This window comes from Beta vulgaris, chromosome 6 (genome assembly GCF_026745355.1).
Source record: "Beta vulgaris subsp. vulgaris cultivar EL10 chromosome 6, EL10.2, whole genome shotgun sequence".
In the NCBI taxonomy this organism is placed as follows: domain Eukaryota; kingdom Viridiplantae; phylum Streptophyta; class Magnoliopsida; order Caryophyllales; family Amaranthaceae; genus Beta; species Beta vulgaris.
Genome location: NC_079207.1, coordinates 5,865,719 through 5,884,412, shown reverse-complemented (window position 1 = coordinate 5,884,412; position 18,694 = coordinate 5,865,719). Strand labels below are relative to the sequence as shown.

At 32.7% G+C, this 18,694-nt stretch overlaps 1 protein-coding gene across 1 annotated transcript; it reads left to right on the top strand.

Annotated features, from left to right (window-relative positions):
* The first annotated feature begins 271 nt into the window (after positions 1-271).
* Positions 272-4,083, top strand: LOC104895222 (glycerophosphodiester phosphodiesterase GDPD1, chloroplastic). The gene is made up of 6 exons (XM_010681670.4): positions 272-653; positions 826-1,019; positions 2,479-2,538; positions 2,775-3,053; positions 3,173-3,465; positions 3,577-4,083. The coding sequence occupies exons 1-6, from the start codon at positions 371-373 to the stop codon at positions 3,791-3,793; spliced, it is 1,326 nt and encodes a 441-aa protein (XP_010679972.2). The 5' UTR covers positions 272-370; the 3' UTR covers positions 3,794-4,083.
* The last annotated feature ends 14,611 nt before the right edge of the window (positions 4,084-18,694 follow it).

The following is an 18,694-nucleotide window of genomic DNA, read 5'->3' as shown; positions in this document are numbered from 1 at the left end:
GTATTTTACATTGTAAATTGTTTTCCATGAAAATCATTTTACACTTAAAATATTTTACGCCCTACCAAACGGAACTTGAATGAAATCAAACTAGTCACTATCAAACTAAATCTGTTTTTAATATAAGAATTGTCATTGTTTAATTTTAATTTAAAAATAAACGATCTCTCACCAAACTAACTCTTGTCAAATTCACACGGCAAACCAATGTTGAAAAAATTTCTTTTATAGTCAAGAATAAAATAAAATCCCCAAAAGACAACGTTTATTAACCCAACCAAAAAAGAAAAGGAAAGAAAGAGAATCAGAATATCCAAAAGCATATGATAAGCGAAACAACTAAGAAATAAAAAGCATAGTTTATATATCCATGGAATATTCTCCATATAGATGCCTAAATCCGAGCTTCTCTTCAATTTCCAATATAAAAACTTGCTATTTCTCCCCCAAAACAATGCATTGTTACAAATTATTAAACCCTCTTCCTTTAACCTTAGGCAAATTCTCTCATTCTAATACACCCTCTTTAAACTCCATTAAAATGGCTTTAAAAGCTGTTCATGTTTCCGACGTACCTAATCTTATTGATCAAGTCACGGATAATAATGTTTCTTTCTCTCTATTATCCCCTCGATTCTCTGCCACATCCAAAGGTACTTCTTTTTCTTTATTGTTATAATGTGTTATTGTTTCGCGTTCACCCCGTTGGTGTATAGGGACATCCAGCCACCCCGGCCTTGATCTTCGTCAGCCTGGATCTTTTTCTTTTTCCTTTCCCCTTTTATGACGATTCATGTTAGCCGACTCTAAATTATTGTAATGCAGGAATGGAGGTGGAGGTGGGGAATAAAAGTAGTTTGTTGAAAGAGGGGAAATTTATGGTGATAGGACATCGTGGGAATGGGATGAATAAATTACAGTCTTCAGATCCCAGATTGAAGTCTATTAAAGAGAATTCTATTCTTTCTTTTAATACCGCTGCTTCTTTCAACCTCGATTTTGTTGAGTTTGACGTTCAGGTACTTTTCTTTTTCATTCATACTACTACTCCATCCGTCTTATTATATATTGCGTGCTTTTTTTTTTTTACACGGTCTGCAAGATATATCTTACGTGATGGAAAGATTTTAAAGAAATAAGTACGCTATTATGAAACGGGTGGAGTTTTTTTTTGTTAGATCTAATTTTTATGGGGCTTTATTCTTTCGACGGGGAAGAGGGGGGTTGCGGCGGAAATTTGCCGCGTCTGGTCGTGTTGAGCCGAATTTGTAGCCGTTTGGAGTTTGTAATGAGAATATACCAATGGTATATGTTTTACTCGGTAGTTTTTATTGGTCAACGGGAGATTTGCTTGTCGTTTTGTTTTCAAGAGGGAGTTTTTCTTGTCGTTTTGAGGAGGCTGTATCAATATTTTTTCAAAAAGAATGCAAGCTGGTTTCCCCGGGAAATTTGGGAACCATGTTGTTGTAGTACTTCATGTGGGCTTAACTGTCATCACGTGTCATCCCCTGTTTTTGGGGTTCACAATACTCAATAAGATTTTAACATTTCTAAACTTATTATGTCTCACAACTCATGTAGCCTGAATTAATATAAATCTATTTTGTATATATATATATATATATATATATTTTTATGATCAGCTTATTTTCCGTCACGGTAAAAAAAATAAGTTTAGATTAGTTTAAGTAAAGCCTAACAAGTTATGATAAGGGTTTCTGCCTAAAAACTAATCAAACAAGATGTGTGATTAAAGAGACTAAAATCCTGAGTTGGACTATAATCTCGAGTCTTGTCACTTGAGGGATGTTTCTAGAAAGCCCCTCTGATCCTAAAGTCAGTTGAGGTAGAGAGAGAAAGATCCTAAAGTCAGTTGAGGTAGAGAGAGAAAGTGAGTAATTGTAAAGAGAGATGCTTTGACTGATGAGACAATCCCTATTTATAGAGGATATGATCTCCAATAAATGAAGGCATTTTAGTTAGCTCCAACTGATGGAGAATTGTGTTCCCTAGTAATAGAAATATTTTAGTAATTTCACCGTACATGAGCTGGTCCATGAAATGAGTCCGAAGAGTTTGAATTAGGAGTATTGGGCTTGATAACGCTTACATTGATACGCAACTCGAGTCTTGAGATTTGTTAAGTAAAGTTTTATAATTTTTCTACATGAATGCATACATCTCGAATTGTAATAACTATAACATTATGTTTGACTTTATCTAATTTTCGCCTTTTTCACCAAAAAAAAAGTTTTATAATTTTTCTTGGATTAGGTAAAATCAAATCCGGTTGGAAAAGTAATCAAATAAATACCTTTTGCATGCTAAAACATATTTATAACTATAATTTTTCTTTTACTTAAAAATCCTCATAATTATCTTGCAACAGGTCTTATTGAAATTATAGTGGTGCTCAAAGAATTGATATTAATTTTCTCAATAGATTTTTCTGATTAGAAGAAACTTTTGCAATTTCAGGTGACAAAAGATGGCTGCCCAATCATTTTCCACGACGACCACATTCTCTCTGAGGAAAATGTAAGCTCATTCAGTTTAATATTCGCTCATCCTATACTTCTATTACATAGTAATCCTAAGTATCAAAGATGTCTTGGCCTACTGGTTAAGATTGAGGTGCTGTGAACGATAGGTTCTAGGTTTAAATCTCCCTTCCTTTCTTTGTAATTTGTACTGTCTTCGTCGCTTATATGGATAAAAAACATAGTAATCCTAAGTTCAGGACTAAATTCTTAAATTTGCATCCTATATAACAGGGCATAGTATATGAGAAGAGAGTGACAGATCTAAATTTAAGCGAGTTTCTTGGCTACGGTCTACAAAAAGCTGGAAAGGTCTCAAAACCACTAATGAGAAAAAACAAGGATGGCAAAATCATCAGGTGGGATGTTAACTCAGATGACACCCTTTGCACTTTGCAAGAAGCCTTCGACAAGGTTGAACCCAAGTTAGGTTTCAACGTCGAGTTGAAATTCGATGATCACATTGTTTACCAAGAAGATCAGCTCATCAATGTTCTCCATTCCGTCTTGCAGGTAGACATGTTAGATTGTGTAAAACTCCGTAAACCTTGGAGTGATTCCATTGATCAATATTTATAGTATACTTTTCTAAAGTTAAAACTAAAACATGTAGGAATGCTTAAATTTTGTAGGTTGTCTATGAGTATGCCAAGGACAGACCTATAATATTTTCGACATTCCAACCAGACGCCGCCCTGCTAGTGAGGAAACTACAACGAACATACCCTGTGTACTTCTTAACAAATGGAGGCACTGAGGTTTACTATGATGTAAGACGAAACTCGTTAGAAGAAGCCATAAAACTTTGCTTGGAAGGTGGTTTACAAGGCATTGTTTCTGAGGTTAAGGGTGTTTTTCGAAACCCTGGAGCTGTGAGCAAGATTAAGGACTCTAAGCTCTCCCTCCTCACTTACGGCAGTTTAAAGTAAGAATTGAATCACCCAATCTTGTAAATTATGTTTGAATGATTGAGTTAAACTATAACTACTTATATATAGGAAACACGACTAATCTTGAATCCTGTGATTTGTATCAGTAATGTGCCAGAATCTGTATACCTGCAACATCTAATGGGTATTGATGGAGTGATAGTAGATTTTGTTAAAGATATTACAGAAGCTGTAAATAATCTAATTAAGTCAGTTAAGGCAGAGGAAGAAGTTTCATCAAAGGAATTTGGTTCGAAGCCACAATTCTCTCAGACAGAGCTTTCTTTTCTGCTTAAGCTCATTCCTGAGCTGATACAGCAGTAAATTGGTTAATTGTAGCAAGGAAGTTGTATTCAGATGAGAAGTTTTCTTAATTCTGTACTATTTTTTCTGTGGGAGTTGTCTATTTTTACACCCTTTGGGATTGATTTACCACCACTCACTAGTTAGTAACTGAGTTTAGAGGCAGCCATTGTATCATTATTATTTACTTCTAACAGTGTACATAAAAGTTTAGCCTCCTTTGAGATGTATCAATATGAAAAAGTATGCGATTTGTGCTGGCATTTTTAGTATTAACATGAAAGAGTAAGCTATAATTATACTTGTTCTGATCCCCAAAGTTTTATCCTTTTTTATTTTTTGTATGGTTTTCAAGACATTTTTAGTCATTTAGTAGTTATTTTTTTATATAAGGAAAACATACTTAGGCGGACCCTCTAGATCGGGGCCAGCCTAAAACATCCTATCGGATGATAAGGGGAAAATCCAGAGTCCACTCATGGTACACCCGGGTGTACCATGCTCATGGTACACCCAGGTATTTTCGTAATTAATTGGAACTCTAAGGACATGCTGGTAATTTTGGGTAACATTTGTTATTTCTCCTTCTTCCTTCCAACGCTTAGAAACAGAAAAATTTCAGAGGAAACAACCCAACCTTCTACCTTCATTCATGGCGGATTTATCTCAAACATGTCAATCAGAGTTGCAAAGTTTTTTATTAAGAGCAATAAACTATATTAACAATGATTCAGAAGCAAATTTCGGTCATTTTTGCAAATCAACAATGGCGGATTCAACTCATTCGTGCGAATCATTAATGGCGGAATCAATTCAAACATGCGAATCAACAACAGAATTGCAAATTTCTTCATTCAGTGAAATGCTTACTGTTGGCATGCAATCAGAACTAATTCAGGTAAATTTTTGCCCTAAATTTATCTAATTAGTAATGCAATTTTTTAATTTTGCCCTAAATATTTTTTGATTATTAATAGGCATGTTAATAATTACCCATCTTGCTCATTTAATTCACAAATAAGTATTTAATTTGAACAATGTCGAAATAGAATCAGCATTAATGTTAATCCTCATTGATTGAAAAACAATTTTTTTTGTTCATTTAATACCTATTCCCAGGTTACTGCTCATTAATTGCAGCAAAAAATTGATTGTTCATTTAATAGCAGTTGATTATTTACGAGTACAATTTTAAACCACAATGAGCATAAATTTAATGCTCATTAATCCAAAACCCGAACTTTTTTGTTCATTTCATACAACAATGAGCAAAAATTTACTGCTCATACCAATTGCTTATACTCTTTGAATGTAGAATAAGCATGTTCATTATCATTATTTGTTATATCATTATTTGCTCATTAATAACATAATGAATATTGATCATGAACATTGAATTGCTCATGAAAAACATAACAACAACTACTCATTTAAAAACTATACATTGTTTTATCATTTCAAAAATGTGCAGAAATATATTGTTCAAGTATGCTTTGCTCAAGTATAGTTGTTTTCTCATTGTGCTAAACTTTTCACAAAATTTCCTGCTCATTAGGCTGTTTTACTTGCGTTTCTTTTGCGTAGTTGACCCACCAAATGAATATGACACTATTTGCTTACAAGAATCACAAGAATCTGAGCTATTGGATAAAATTGTGAATACAGAGAAAAAGGCATATGAGCTCTATAATGAGTATGCTTTTAGAATTGGTTTTGGTGTTCGTGTTTCAAAGTTAAGAAAGCGACAAAATGGAGTAATAAAGTGTAATCCCCCACATTTTTAAAGGATTTTCATAAATATATTAAGTTATTTATGTAATTATATTTAAATCCAAATGGGTTTGGAAAACGATTTGACTTTTAAAAAGGGTTGACTATTTTAAAAGTCAACTAAAAATATTTTTCTAAGATTAATAAAGTTTGTAATATTTTAATTAAGCGTGTTTTAAATAAGAGTTAATTATTAAAAGTATATTTGAAAAGATACTTAATGGAATCGAAAGCCCAAAAGAAATAAAAAGGGAAAGGAAATTTGATGACTAAAGTCCTAACAAGCCCATCTTGTTAGTCATCAAAGTTTTAATTATTGAATTCCTTTTCCTAAGCCCAATAGGATTAGCCTATTGTTTTAATTATTGAATTCCTTTTTCCTAAGCCCAATAGGATTAGCCTATTTAAATATCCTAAAACCCAATTATTTTTGCCCTACACTTTATTTTCTCTCTCCTCACTTGCACGTGATTTCGAGCTCCTTCTCTCCCACTCGACATTTTCTCTCTCCTCTTCCTCTTGAGCGTGACTTTCATTCTTTTCTCTCAAAAATCGTTTCTTCTTCGCTAAGTAACGTTTCTTGTTGAACAAGAAACGTCACAAACCTTTTCTTGAAGCCGAAAACATGTTCCGCCGGTCCTTGCTGCTGTCCCAGCTCGGCGCCCTCTTTCCTCCTCTTATTTTGGTTGTTTTCTTTACTTCTCCTTTAAGATTCCATTAAAGTTCTAATTTTTATTGTTATTTTATTATTATTTGCATGATTTCGATTTGAGTTATTATTTTTATTATGAAATATGTATTTTTCGGATCATATGTATAAAGAAAAAATTTCAGATTTATTATTTTTAGTTTTAATCATGAAAGATGTGATTTTTAGGGTTTTAAATCACTAGAAATCGTATATTTAGAGTATGAATATGAATTTTGATTGGAATACGATTTTTATATTCATTTAAAATATTTTCAGAAGGTTTAGAAAATTTTATAGTTGCTGGAAATTCAGAAAGTTAATATTTTAAGGTTTTTAATGGTTTTTAATCACTAGAATAGTTTATCTATACTAGGGATTAAAAATAATGAGAGTTTAAATTATAAAAACGATTTTTAAAGAAGTTTAAAAGGGTTTGGGACGTTTTAAAGTTGCTGTATTTTTTTAGTACAAGTATTTACTTGATTTTTTGGTTGTTTTAGGCGGAGAATTCACTGTAGGGGACTTTTAGTGCTTAAAAGTGGCCTACCGTTACGTTTATACGAGGTACGTACATAGTCTACGTGCTAAATGGTTAGAAACATGCTCTAGGGATGTTTTAATTTGTAGTATCATGTATAGGACCTTGTAGTTCATATATATGATTTACTGAGATGGCTTTACATGTTATTTGCTTGTATGCTACATGTAAACTAAGAATATGTTTAAGTATGACTTGTTTGTATGGAAGTTTGATGCAAGCAACTAAGTTTAGTTTGGTATTAATTCGTGAGTGAATTAATGTAAGTAAATTGGAATCATGGATTCTTTGAGTTTATCATTTATCTTATAAGAACCGAGGATCTTATTTGGTAATTTGAGTTATACCTATATAAAGGTACAGTTTACTGTTGGCTAGGTTCAACAGGCAAGTTAGTAAAGAATAAAAGAAGTTAAAAGAGTCTTGGATGCTAAGTTGTGAACACTTATTAATTCTAAGATTAAAAAGGAGTTTTGTGATGTTATGTGATTAGTAGTTGTGAGTATTATGTGCTTGGTTGGTGTCAACACAAGTATAAAATGAATGCAACGTAAAGTGAAACGAGAATAGGTTATAGACTTTAGACTGGTGCACGTCTAGAGTTGGACACTAAGGGTTGGGTACATAGTCCGCCGTGATATGTATTTTCAGGTTGGATTGATCACCATTCCTCTTTAGTTCAAAGGTTCCTCGATATCGTAGGTCATTCTGGTTTACGGAGTCATGACCGTATTTCCTATTTCAGTATAGACAACTCGTCCCAATAACTATTCCATTTAAAGAAGAAATAAAAGTTAGAGTCTAGTTCAGTAAGAGTCATCTGCAGTTGTTATGTTATTATTATTTTATTCTATAAGTTGTATTGTAGTATCATGTTTAGGATTATTGTTGTCTGATATGTAGTACTCAGCTTTGCTGATTACGTGCTTGTCTGTGTTTGTGATCATGGCTTTGCCTATTGATCCTGTGGTGATCCTTGGGGGAGCAGAGTCAAGAAAGCATTGACATTACAGGTTCGAAGATGCATACCATTGGGGAATCTGGAATGGAGAGGCTTTTGTGACATTAATAGTATTTAAGTTGTTTCTAGGAATTTATATTTTCAAACTTTAGCTTTAAGTTGGTGTGTTTCAGTTCAAACATTGTTTGACTCTTATTTCATAAGTTTAATAAAGTTGGTTTTGTTTTAGTAAGTTTTCCGCTGCAAAATTCTGAGTAAGCCGAAACGTTTTCACACGGGCGATAATGCCTGGGTAATTCTCTAGATTTGTTATAAAAGTATTTTCTAGAAAGAGAGAATTATCGGGGTGTTACATAAAGGGTAGAGAATTCTGCTGCAATAAAGAAGGAAAAAAGCAAGAAAAATCTGATAAACAATATACAAAGCTTGACAGAAGAACTGGATGCAAGGCAATGGTTTATTTTGAGATAGATAAGAACAATCAATATGTTGTTGTACGACATAAAATGGAGCACAACATGGCTCTTACAAATTTATAGTATAAAGGACAAATGGTGTCGTTGCTTTGGCAAAGACAAATTTTCCGGAGGTGTATTGTCTTCCCAAAGGAGTGAATCTACAAATCATTCCTTGTCAAGAAGACTAAACAAAAGCACATGTTTGTGTGACTTTTACAACGCATTTTGTGAAGTCATCGGTGAGTGGAGAAGCAATGAGGGAAAAAAGATAATGAAAGATGTTGGGAAGGTTATCCACAAATTGTTGTGCCTATGTGAGTTTCTACACTATGCCTCTAGACATTATACTATTGAAGTCTATAAGGTTTTTCAAAAAGAATTCACAAAGGGAATGTCTTTTAGACACGAATTGCTATCACAAGATAATAATATCCTGATATTTCTAGTCCGGAAATCAAAAGAGGATATTTTTGGACATGTTGTGACTTACGATGAAATCAACAACAATGTTTGTTGCACTTGTAAAAGGTTTGAGGAAAAGGGCTTCTTATGTAGGCATATACTAAGGATTTATCATATGTACTCTGTTGAAACAATACCAACTGTCTTCATGTTGAACCGTTGGACAAGGACTGCAAAACCAACAGATAAAGAAGCACCTTTGGTCAAAAAAATTGGTGCTACAACAGGAGCAGTTTGGAGACTCCAAATGCAAAGAAAGTTTCACAAGTTGTTATGTGCTAGTGATGAAAATTACCAATCTAGAGAAATCTGCAATGAGATGTTCGATAATGCAAGATTCGAGGTTGAAAAGCTGATTGGGAACATATACTTTTCAGATGAAGAAGAGCAAGAACTAACTTTACAAGATGAAGATATGATAGCCAACCCAAAAGGAAGAAGGGAGAAATACACAAGCAATGAAAGAGCCAAAAGCATTCTTGAAATTAAGACCACAACAGCTAGAAAGAGGAAGCAAACAACAAATAACAAAACAAATCAAAACAAGAAGCAAACAGAAGATGAAGACATCAATGGTGAACTCGGAATATTGCCATATTTTCCTGTAGATAACATAAACATCTAATACCTTATTTGATTTTTTGTTATTCTTTTTGGAATTTACTTGTTATGTTTAGGAATTTGATAAATTAATCTTACAGTGATTCAAAATAATGTAAATGAACATGAAGAATTTTGCTCAATTGTTGCTTTGAATAAATCCTTGTCACTTACTTGTTGCAAAATTGATTCTCCAAAATTACTGTTCATTAGCATAAATTGAACAAATTTATATGTTCATTTGTCAAAATGTGCATTGTTATTTGATGATGTGATCATTATCTTTTTTAAATGTTTGCTCATTATCTTAAAATGAGCATATTTTATTTTGCTCATATGTGCAAAAAAATATTATTCTTTGCTCAGATATAACAATTAAAGAAATTAAATTGAAATGAACAATATTTTAAGTTCATTTTGGAAAAATGTTCATTAGCATAAAATGAACAAATTTATATGTTCATTTGTCAAAATGTGCATTGTTATTTGATGATTTGATCATTATCTTTTTTAAATATTTGCTCATTATCTTAAAATGAGCATATTTATTTTGCTCATATGTGCACAAAAATATTATTCTTTGCTCAGATATAACAACTAAAGAAATTAAATTAAAATGAACAATATTTTAAGTTCATTTTGGAAAAATGAGCATTAATGTGTTGCACATGTTGTAGAATATATGCTTTAATTGAGAAAAAGCATATTTGATTTTGCTCATATGTACAAAAGATATAATTGTTTGCTCAAATAATAATAACTTAAGAAATTATATCAAAATGAACTATATTTTAAGTTCATTTGCAAAAATGAGCATTAGTGTATTGCACATTTATAAAATATATCCTTTAATTGAGAGAAGAGCATATTATATTTTGCTCATATGTCAAACATAATATATCTCAATTGAATATTTAGACAATTAGTTAATGAAAATGATAAGAATACTAATACCATTAGACACAAATGATAAGAAAACTAACAACATTATACTAAAATGAGCAAAATAGTATATTGTATAAGTTCAAAAATATATGCTCAAGCAAATATTTTCTTACAACACACACATAAAATGTATTCAAAACATTAGTACTAAGTAACTACAAAAACTAACTATATTCATTCATCCATAATAAGCAATAAAAGCCAAAAAACTATTGAGCTACTTAAACTTCTCTAAACTTCATCTTCTCAAACACTTATTGAAGTTCATTTGCATCGTTTACAACAAACTCAACACAATATTTTTTACGGAGCTTGTTGAACACTTTCACCTGCAAATAAGTAGCACAATCTAGTGAGCTATATTATTATCAATAATTAGAGAGTAAAAATCAGTTTGTAAGCTACAAACAATACTATACTTACATCATGTTTTTTTAATCCGCAATCAAACTTAATCCCCTTATAGCATTCCATATGCCTCATGACACATATACCACAGTTAATATGGTCATCACTTGTGCTCCTGCTGTGTATCCTCATTTATAACATTCCTAACCACCCCCAATGTAGGTTCTGCAGCATGTTTGACAGGTACAGACTCATCTAGCTCTACATTCTGTAAATCTGATTCACTGTCACAGAACAAATGAACATATCATAGTTAACTTCAATATTTAAACTGATCATAGTTACAAAAAATAATAATGAGCATATAATTTGTACTGATTCTAAATGAACACATAACAATAATTATAGAAGGATTCATAATTATAAACAACATATACGAAGAAATGAACACAGATTCTAAATGAACACATAACAATTATAAACAACAAAATAATCTACAATTATTCTAAATGAACACATATACGAAAATGAACACAGATTCTAAACGAACACATAACAATTGTAGAAGGATTCAAAATTATAACAACTACATATAAGAAGAATCAATTAAAAAATGAGAAATAAAAACCTAGGTTTTACAAATTTGAATTAAATATCATGATAAACAAATAAAATCACAAAACTACAAAATTATAAACAACAAACCAAGAAACTAAGCACATTCTCATTTTCCATCATTCTAAACCACAAACTAATCTACAATTATTCTAATTGAACACAGATTCTTGACTCATTTGAAAATCAAACTTCATAATTCTAGCAGAAGAAATTAACTCATTTCGATAAAAGCAACAAATACCTAAAAATTAACAAAAAACCTAATATGGCCAAAATTCAAAAAAACAGAGAGCTCGCAAGATCAAAACCTAAATTATAAAATTATACCTTTGCATTGAAGTTTCTAAACCGAGATATTCAGACATTTGAGTATTATCGCCGTATTTTTCGAGGAATTTGTCGCAGTAAAATCCTATTGCTGTTTGAAGTGTGAAAGGCACTTCAAAATGATCACCACAATCTTCAGACATCTAACAAAATAATGTGAAATTCAAGCAAAAAAATGAAAAGAGCTTGAAAATGAGCATCAACAGCAGCTTGCAAGAAGCTCGAACCAAGTAAAAATGGCGGCTAAAGAGTGTCAGAGAGGAAAAATGAAGAAGAGAGAGACATAGTGACAGAGGAGAGAGAAACGTAAAGAAAAAGAGGAAAGAGAAACGTAAAGAAAAAGAGAAGAGAGAAATCAGACATATTAATATCTACCTGCTGCGTGTAATTAAGTTGCAGTAAATTACCAAAATGTCCCTGGGTGTACCATGCTCATGGTACACCCAGGTCTACTATAAATATTCTCGAAAATCCATTCAGTTGAAGTCAGGTTTTACATAAATAATGCATTAACATAAATAAGAAAAAAAGAGATTGATAGACTCAAAGTCGGAGTCGGATTATCAAAGTCGGAGTCCTTTTCTTTTTAATAGTTACACTTTGACATTTTATACTATTTACAAATTGCACTTTGACCCTCGTTTGTGATTTATACGTGAATAAAAAAATAGTCATGTGAGATTTTTTAGATCCGTCTTAGTATGTATTTTATTAATATGTATCTTTTATAATTTTTATATATCCTCAAAGTTTTGCATTGACATGCGTGAAAAGTATAAGTGTAACATTTAAAAAGACACGGAGGGAGTAACATTTTTGACCTGGGGCAATGCCTCATGCAATTACAATTATCAAATATATTATTATAATTATTCATAAGTTTCATAATTGATTTTACAAAAATTATTAAAAGATATAGTTTAATTTTACTATAAAAGAAGACCTAGTCACCGAAAAAAATTAACTTTGTAATTATTGGGCTAATTTATTTTAATATTGGGCTTATATTGCCTAATTTTAATTTAAAAGCAAATTGTCTCTTACAAGACAAACTCTTAATTTTATCAGCTTCTCATAATTTTTCTTTCTAGTGCGAAATTGAAAAATGAACGTATGATATGATAAATTGTTTTTAAAAAGACTTCAAAGGAATTGGGGATAAAAACAACGGTTTTTTCACCATATACCCCTGACAAAATTTTTTTTGCACCATATACCCTTTCGACTTTTGAAATTCACCATATACCCTTCACTTTTCCAAAAATACATCAAACTACCCTTAATGACTAACGGCGTTAAACTCCGTTAGTCATTAACCCCTAAACCCCCATTTAATCCTAATTAACTACCCTAAACCTAACCCTAATACTAACACTAACCCTAAACTTAACTAACCCAAAAACCTAGCCCTAAAAGCCCACCAGCCCAACCCACCCACAACCCACCACCCTCACCCCCACCCCCACAACCCACCACCCCCCCTAACCACCCAAACCCTAACCAGCACCGCCACCACCTGACCCACCACAACCTGACCCACCACCCTCACCCTGACCGGAATTTCGCACCCCACCCACCCACCGGATTTTTGCACATGTGACCCCACCCTGACCAGAATTTTGCACCCACCCACCCCACCGGATTTTCGCACATGTGACCCCACCCCTAATCGGAATTTCGCACCCCACCCCACCCCCACCAGATTTTCGCACCTCCCCTTCCGCCATCCTCCACCACGCAACCCCCTTCCGCCATCCCCGACCACGCAGCACCCCCCTCCCCTTTTCTCGCAGCTCCCCCTCCCCTTCTCCCCCCTATTTCAGCCTGATTTCAACGAGTTGAACTTGCGGCTGCCGTATTTTTTGCGGTGCTGTGCAAGTTTAACTTGCGGCTGTGCGAATTTCTCGTGGTGCCACCCGACGAGGCTGCGCGCGTTTGTGCTGCGGGTTTTGTGCTTCGGGTGTTGTGCTGCGGGTAGCGGAAGAGGAGGGAGATGCGGCGCTGCAGGTGGCGGAAGGGTTTTGGAGGGTTTCGGGGGTGGTGGGGTGGTGGGGAGGGAGACTGCAGTGGTGGGGGTGGGGGTGGGGGTGGTTTGGGGTGGATGTTAGGGTTAGGGTTAGGGTATTAAGATTAGATTTAGGTTAATTACTTAGGGTTAGAGGGTGATTAGGGGTTAATGACTAACGGAGTTTAACGCCGTTAGTCATTAAGGGTAACTTGATGTATTTTTCGAAAAGTGAGGGGTATATGATGAATTTGGAAAGTTGAAAGGGTATACGGTGCAAAAAAAAATTTGTCAGGGGTATATGGTGAAAAAACCGTAAAAACAACAATGTCAATGTCAATGGAGCTGGAGCTGAAGTAAGAGAATGTTATTACCTTACTAAAAGTGTTAAAGATCACAAGACTTTGTCTATGTATTCATAGTAAAATATTTTTATAAGATGTTATTATGTTTTATTTTTCAACATCTATATAAATATATTAAAAGGTGTTCTTATCAAAGGAACGGTAACACATGTCACTCTACTCAAGCTTATAATATACATGTTTATGATCTCATTAAAAAATATTAATATGTGTGGCTACTAGAAAATCGAACACATAATCTTTGAAATGAAATGTGGTAGTTTAACCGTCCATTACAATTCATTTCAAAGATCATGTGTTCGATTACTAATAGCTATACATTATTAATTTTTTTTAATGAGATCATAAACATGTATTATTATAAGCTTTAGTAGAGTGTCACGTGATACCGTTTCTTTGCTACAAACGTCTTTTAATATATTTGTATAGATTACATTTGTTCCAAAAAAAAAGTTGGCGAATAACATAATGCTTTTTCTTTCACTCTTTTGGAAGATATAGTAAAAAAACAAAAATAAAATATTACTTCCTCTATCCCATAATATAGTGCCTACTTCATTTTTGGTGGTCAAACTTTAAAATCTTTGACCGAATATTCTCATTTGTATATATAAAAAAATGATTCATTTGGGATCTTGTTAGATTCGTATCAATGTGTATTTTCATAATATCAGTTTTTTATATTTTTTATCAATACGAAATTGAAGATATTAAAAGTCAAAGTTATATCTTGAACACCGTGTAAAAAAAACAAGCACTATATTATACTACTCCCTCCGTCCCATAATATGGTGCTTCATTTCCATTTTGGGTGTCCCAAAATATAGTGCTTGGTTCTATATTTAATTCCATAATTTTTTGTGATTTGCCTAGAAAAATCGTGTCATCATTATTTGTTTGCTTCTTGAAAATAGTTTTTTTGCTTTGTTTATTTCAACCCAAGGGTTGCATTTAATGCTCTTTCACCAATTATTCTTCATTCTCTCTCCTAAGATCACCTTTTTCTACACAATATTTATTTTAATAATAAAAAGTTTTTACTTTCCTCTTAGATTCTATTTATCTTAATTCCCGTGAAAAAATGGAATCAAGCACTATATTATGGGACGGAGGGAGTAGGACGAAGGGAATACTAATATACCTGTGTAAGTATACTCAACCTGATAGGCTTATTTTTTCACATTATCTTTCAAGAAATTGGGCCTTTTCTTTCACGAGGTTAATTACACTAATACCCATAATTAGATGGCGTATATAGCAAACAAATCACTAGCTCAACTAATCTCATTTATCGTTGTATGACATCTAGATTCTAGAGGGCAGTCAGGCACGAAACACACATAATCAATCCAACAAGAATAAAGACACCAGCCAGCAAAAGGCTAGATATATACACCTAATAATAGCAAAGAGAAGTCGATATATTAAAAGGTTAGCAACCTCATCATTTTATCACAAAAAAATTACTAATATCATATCTTCAACAATTATTTACCTTGATTATTCCTTTGAATATCTTTCTTTATATAAACCTTTTCTCAAATCAACGAGTGCACTTTTACACTAACTGTAATATCTTTACATTACCGGCCACTAACTTTATGGTCAAAATTAAATTTTGACCATAAGTGTTGGGGCCGGAGGTAATTACATGGGGGGTGCAATTTCAAAAATACAATTTACAAGGAGAAGTAACACACCCAACAACCAACAAAACGTCCAAGGCCTTTCATACAAGAAGTACTACTACAAGTTTTGGAATCGTAGTAAGATGGTTGAGAACGGTAATAAGGCCATGACATTAATGGCCCATGATGCCAGCAACCATGCCTCCGTCCGCCCCGATCGATATCTGCTTAGCCAAGCCACCATGCGCTCCGATAGTGGTGTGCTTAGCCCTGTCTCTAATGAATCAAATATTACAACGTCTTCAGTTAGTTCCTTGCCTAAGGAAAATCATCAACAAAATAATGAGGTTGAGGTCGTGGAGAAAGTTGAATATGAGAAAAAGGATCAATTCACTCACATGAGTGATAAAAATGATGATGATAATTGGGAAGAAAATCAAGAGGAGGGTAATTCAAGGTTTGCTCGTTCACCTAGCTTCAAGGTGTATGTCACACATACAAACCACAAAATTGATGGTACATTTTCTAGTCCTTTAGCAATAACTCTTTTTTTCATTATTATATCTTGTAAGGTTGTTAAGTCATCTAATAATTTTGATCTAAAATTTTTGATTTTTTTTTTTATCCATATGAGCCACGGAGGCGGTACAAAGTACAAAGAAGGGGAGGGGGGATTCGAACCTGTGACTCTAAAATTTATGATTATGAGTGTATGAAACGTATATAGCCTCTTAAATATTAAACCACTTTGTAAAAATTATTATATCAACTGCTACATTTGTATGATATGCTTAAACTATAAAGAGCTTATATTAAGGTGTAAAATTATTTTACCTTTCCCCCCTACTTCTAATTATAGGCTCCATAATATTTTGTCTTGAGGTAGAGTTTTCCTTTTTTTCGACGGAGATATATGGTTATCAGGTCTAATAATATTTTACTACTACTATTATTGTTTACATGTATTTAAAGTTAAATCTTGTTTACTTTTACAGATAGCAAAAAGTCGAGATCAAACTTAAAAATAGAAAATAAACCTAATAAATCGGGACAACTCCAAAATGAAGAACCAACAACATCCTCAAATAGACAGGTACGTAAGCTATCTTGACTTAATATAGTACTACTAATCAAGAATTCAAGAGAGGCATACATGCTAATTAAAACTTAACCCATATATGGGATGAAGATAATTAGGACTTTAGCAGTATGAATCTTCATCATTTCTAACAATTAGTTATGTGATCATTTGTCAGGGAGACTCAATGAATTCCTCCAACAAAGCAAGTGTACGGCAGAGGTTTCGAAGAATTATACCAAATATAGTAATCAAGACCATGTTTGGAGCAGCACTTGGCTGTCATAAGCCTGTTCATGTGATCAATTGACTATAACAACTACTACTATAAAGGGACTCAAAATTTGTTGTGTTACATTAACACAAATGATGTCATTACTGTAAACTTGTGTAGCAAAAAAATTAAAGTTGTTTTACATTTAAAGTTTGCCTATTTAATTCTTCTTTTATTTGGTTTCTGGCCAAAAAAATCATCAAAAATTATTAAAAGAAACTGTCTAATTTTAATATAAAAGTAGACCTAGTAATATATAATTTTAATATAAAATTATTAGGGGACTCAAAATTTGCTGTGTTACATTAACATAAATGATGTCGTTACTGTAAACTTGTATAACAAAAAAATAAAAGTTATTTTACATTTAAATTTTGCCTATTTAATTCTTCTTTTATTTGGTTGCTGGCTAAAAAAATTCATCAAAAATCATTAAAAGAGACGGTCTAATTTTAATATAAAATTAGACCTAGTAACTAAATGGATTAAACTAGTCACCGCAATAAATTAACCTAATTACTATTGCAAGACAAACTCAAAAATTATAGCCATCTTTGTGACGGCAATCACGTACGGGTCATGTGAGGAGTAGTCAGAGTATTTTATTATAATAGCACATGAAAAATTATATCTATGGCTAGTTTGAATCCTTCAAAAAAGAACAAAAAGAGTTTTGGGCTCATTTTTCCTTTAGTCATAGAATATATATTCTCATCTAATCTGTATCACTGTATGTCCAAAGACTTCAACATCATTAGAGAAAAGGGAAGTTTCTTGATAATTTTGTATAGATCATAAATGGCTTCAACTAAAAGACTCCATGCGAAATTTCTTTATCAAATGGAGAAAATGTGTTTGCAATCACACGCTAAGCCAACAACCATTGAAATTGTTCCAGATACTTGTGTATAGCCCTATTCGGCAATTAGCTGATAGTATTAGCTGGTTTGACTAGCTAATTGTATTAGTTGTTTATGATAGAGAATGACAAATATATATTGGGCATGCACATACAAACCCATATGAGGTTCCATCCTAAAACTAATTGACAACGAAAAGAGTAACCCATTAAGCTTATATATTAGTCATTCGCTCTCTTTTTTCAATGTGGGACAAACTCACATGTAGGTTAATAGCTTAACAATTTATATAAAAGTGTTTGATATATAACTGATCGATAGTTGATTGCTGCTTAATTGTGTTAATTGACCAATAAGGACATATACATAATCCATGTTATTCTACTTTTTACAAATGTAATTTTTAACAACTTTAGGATATAAAAGTAATTTATCCCACTCATTTTCAAATCTCTAATGTAATAAAGTTGCTCCTCTCATATTTTTCAAAAGAGCTTTTTGGACCTAATAATCTATTACAAACCTCTCTTTACGAAACACTCAAATTAAAAGATTGACTAGTTAAGATCCTCCAATATAAATTCAAATCTCTAGTTTTTACTCAAATCTCTCTTTACCAAATAAGATCTATATATACCTACAGGAAAAAAAAAAAAAAACACACACACTTTATCACATATTCAAAAAGTTAATAGATCAAAAAGTATCTTTCAAGTTTCAACCCAGCTACTTGGGTCTTTAAACTTGATAGTTAAGTGAGAAGATTTTGTTTGGATGTTGCATTTCACCTCACAACCTCGTGAGACGAGGTTCGTTTCTCGTGGTCCATGGCCCATGGGCAATAGATATAGAACGTAGGTTGGAAGGAAGGGCTAATTTCTTATACCATTGAATGCATTGGAATAAGATCTAGCCTCATGTATGTACACATAACACATTCCTTTAGAAAATAACAAGATCAATTTTCAACAGTGTTCTTAGATTCGAAAATATT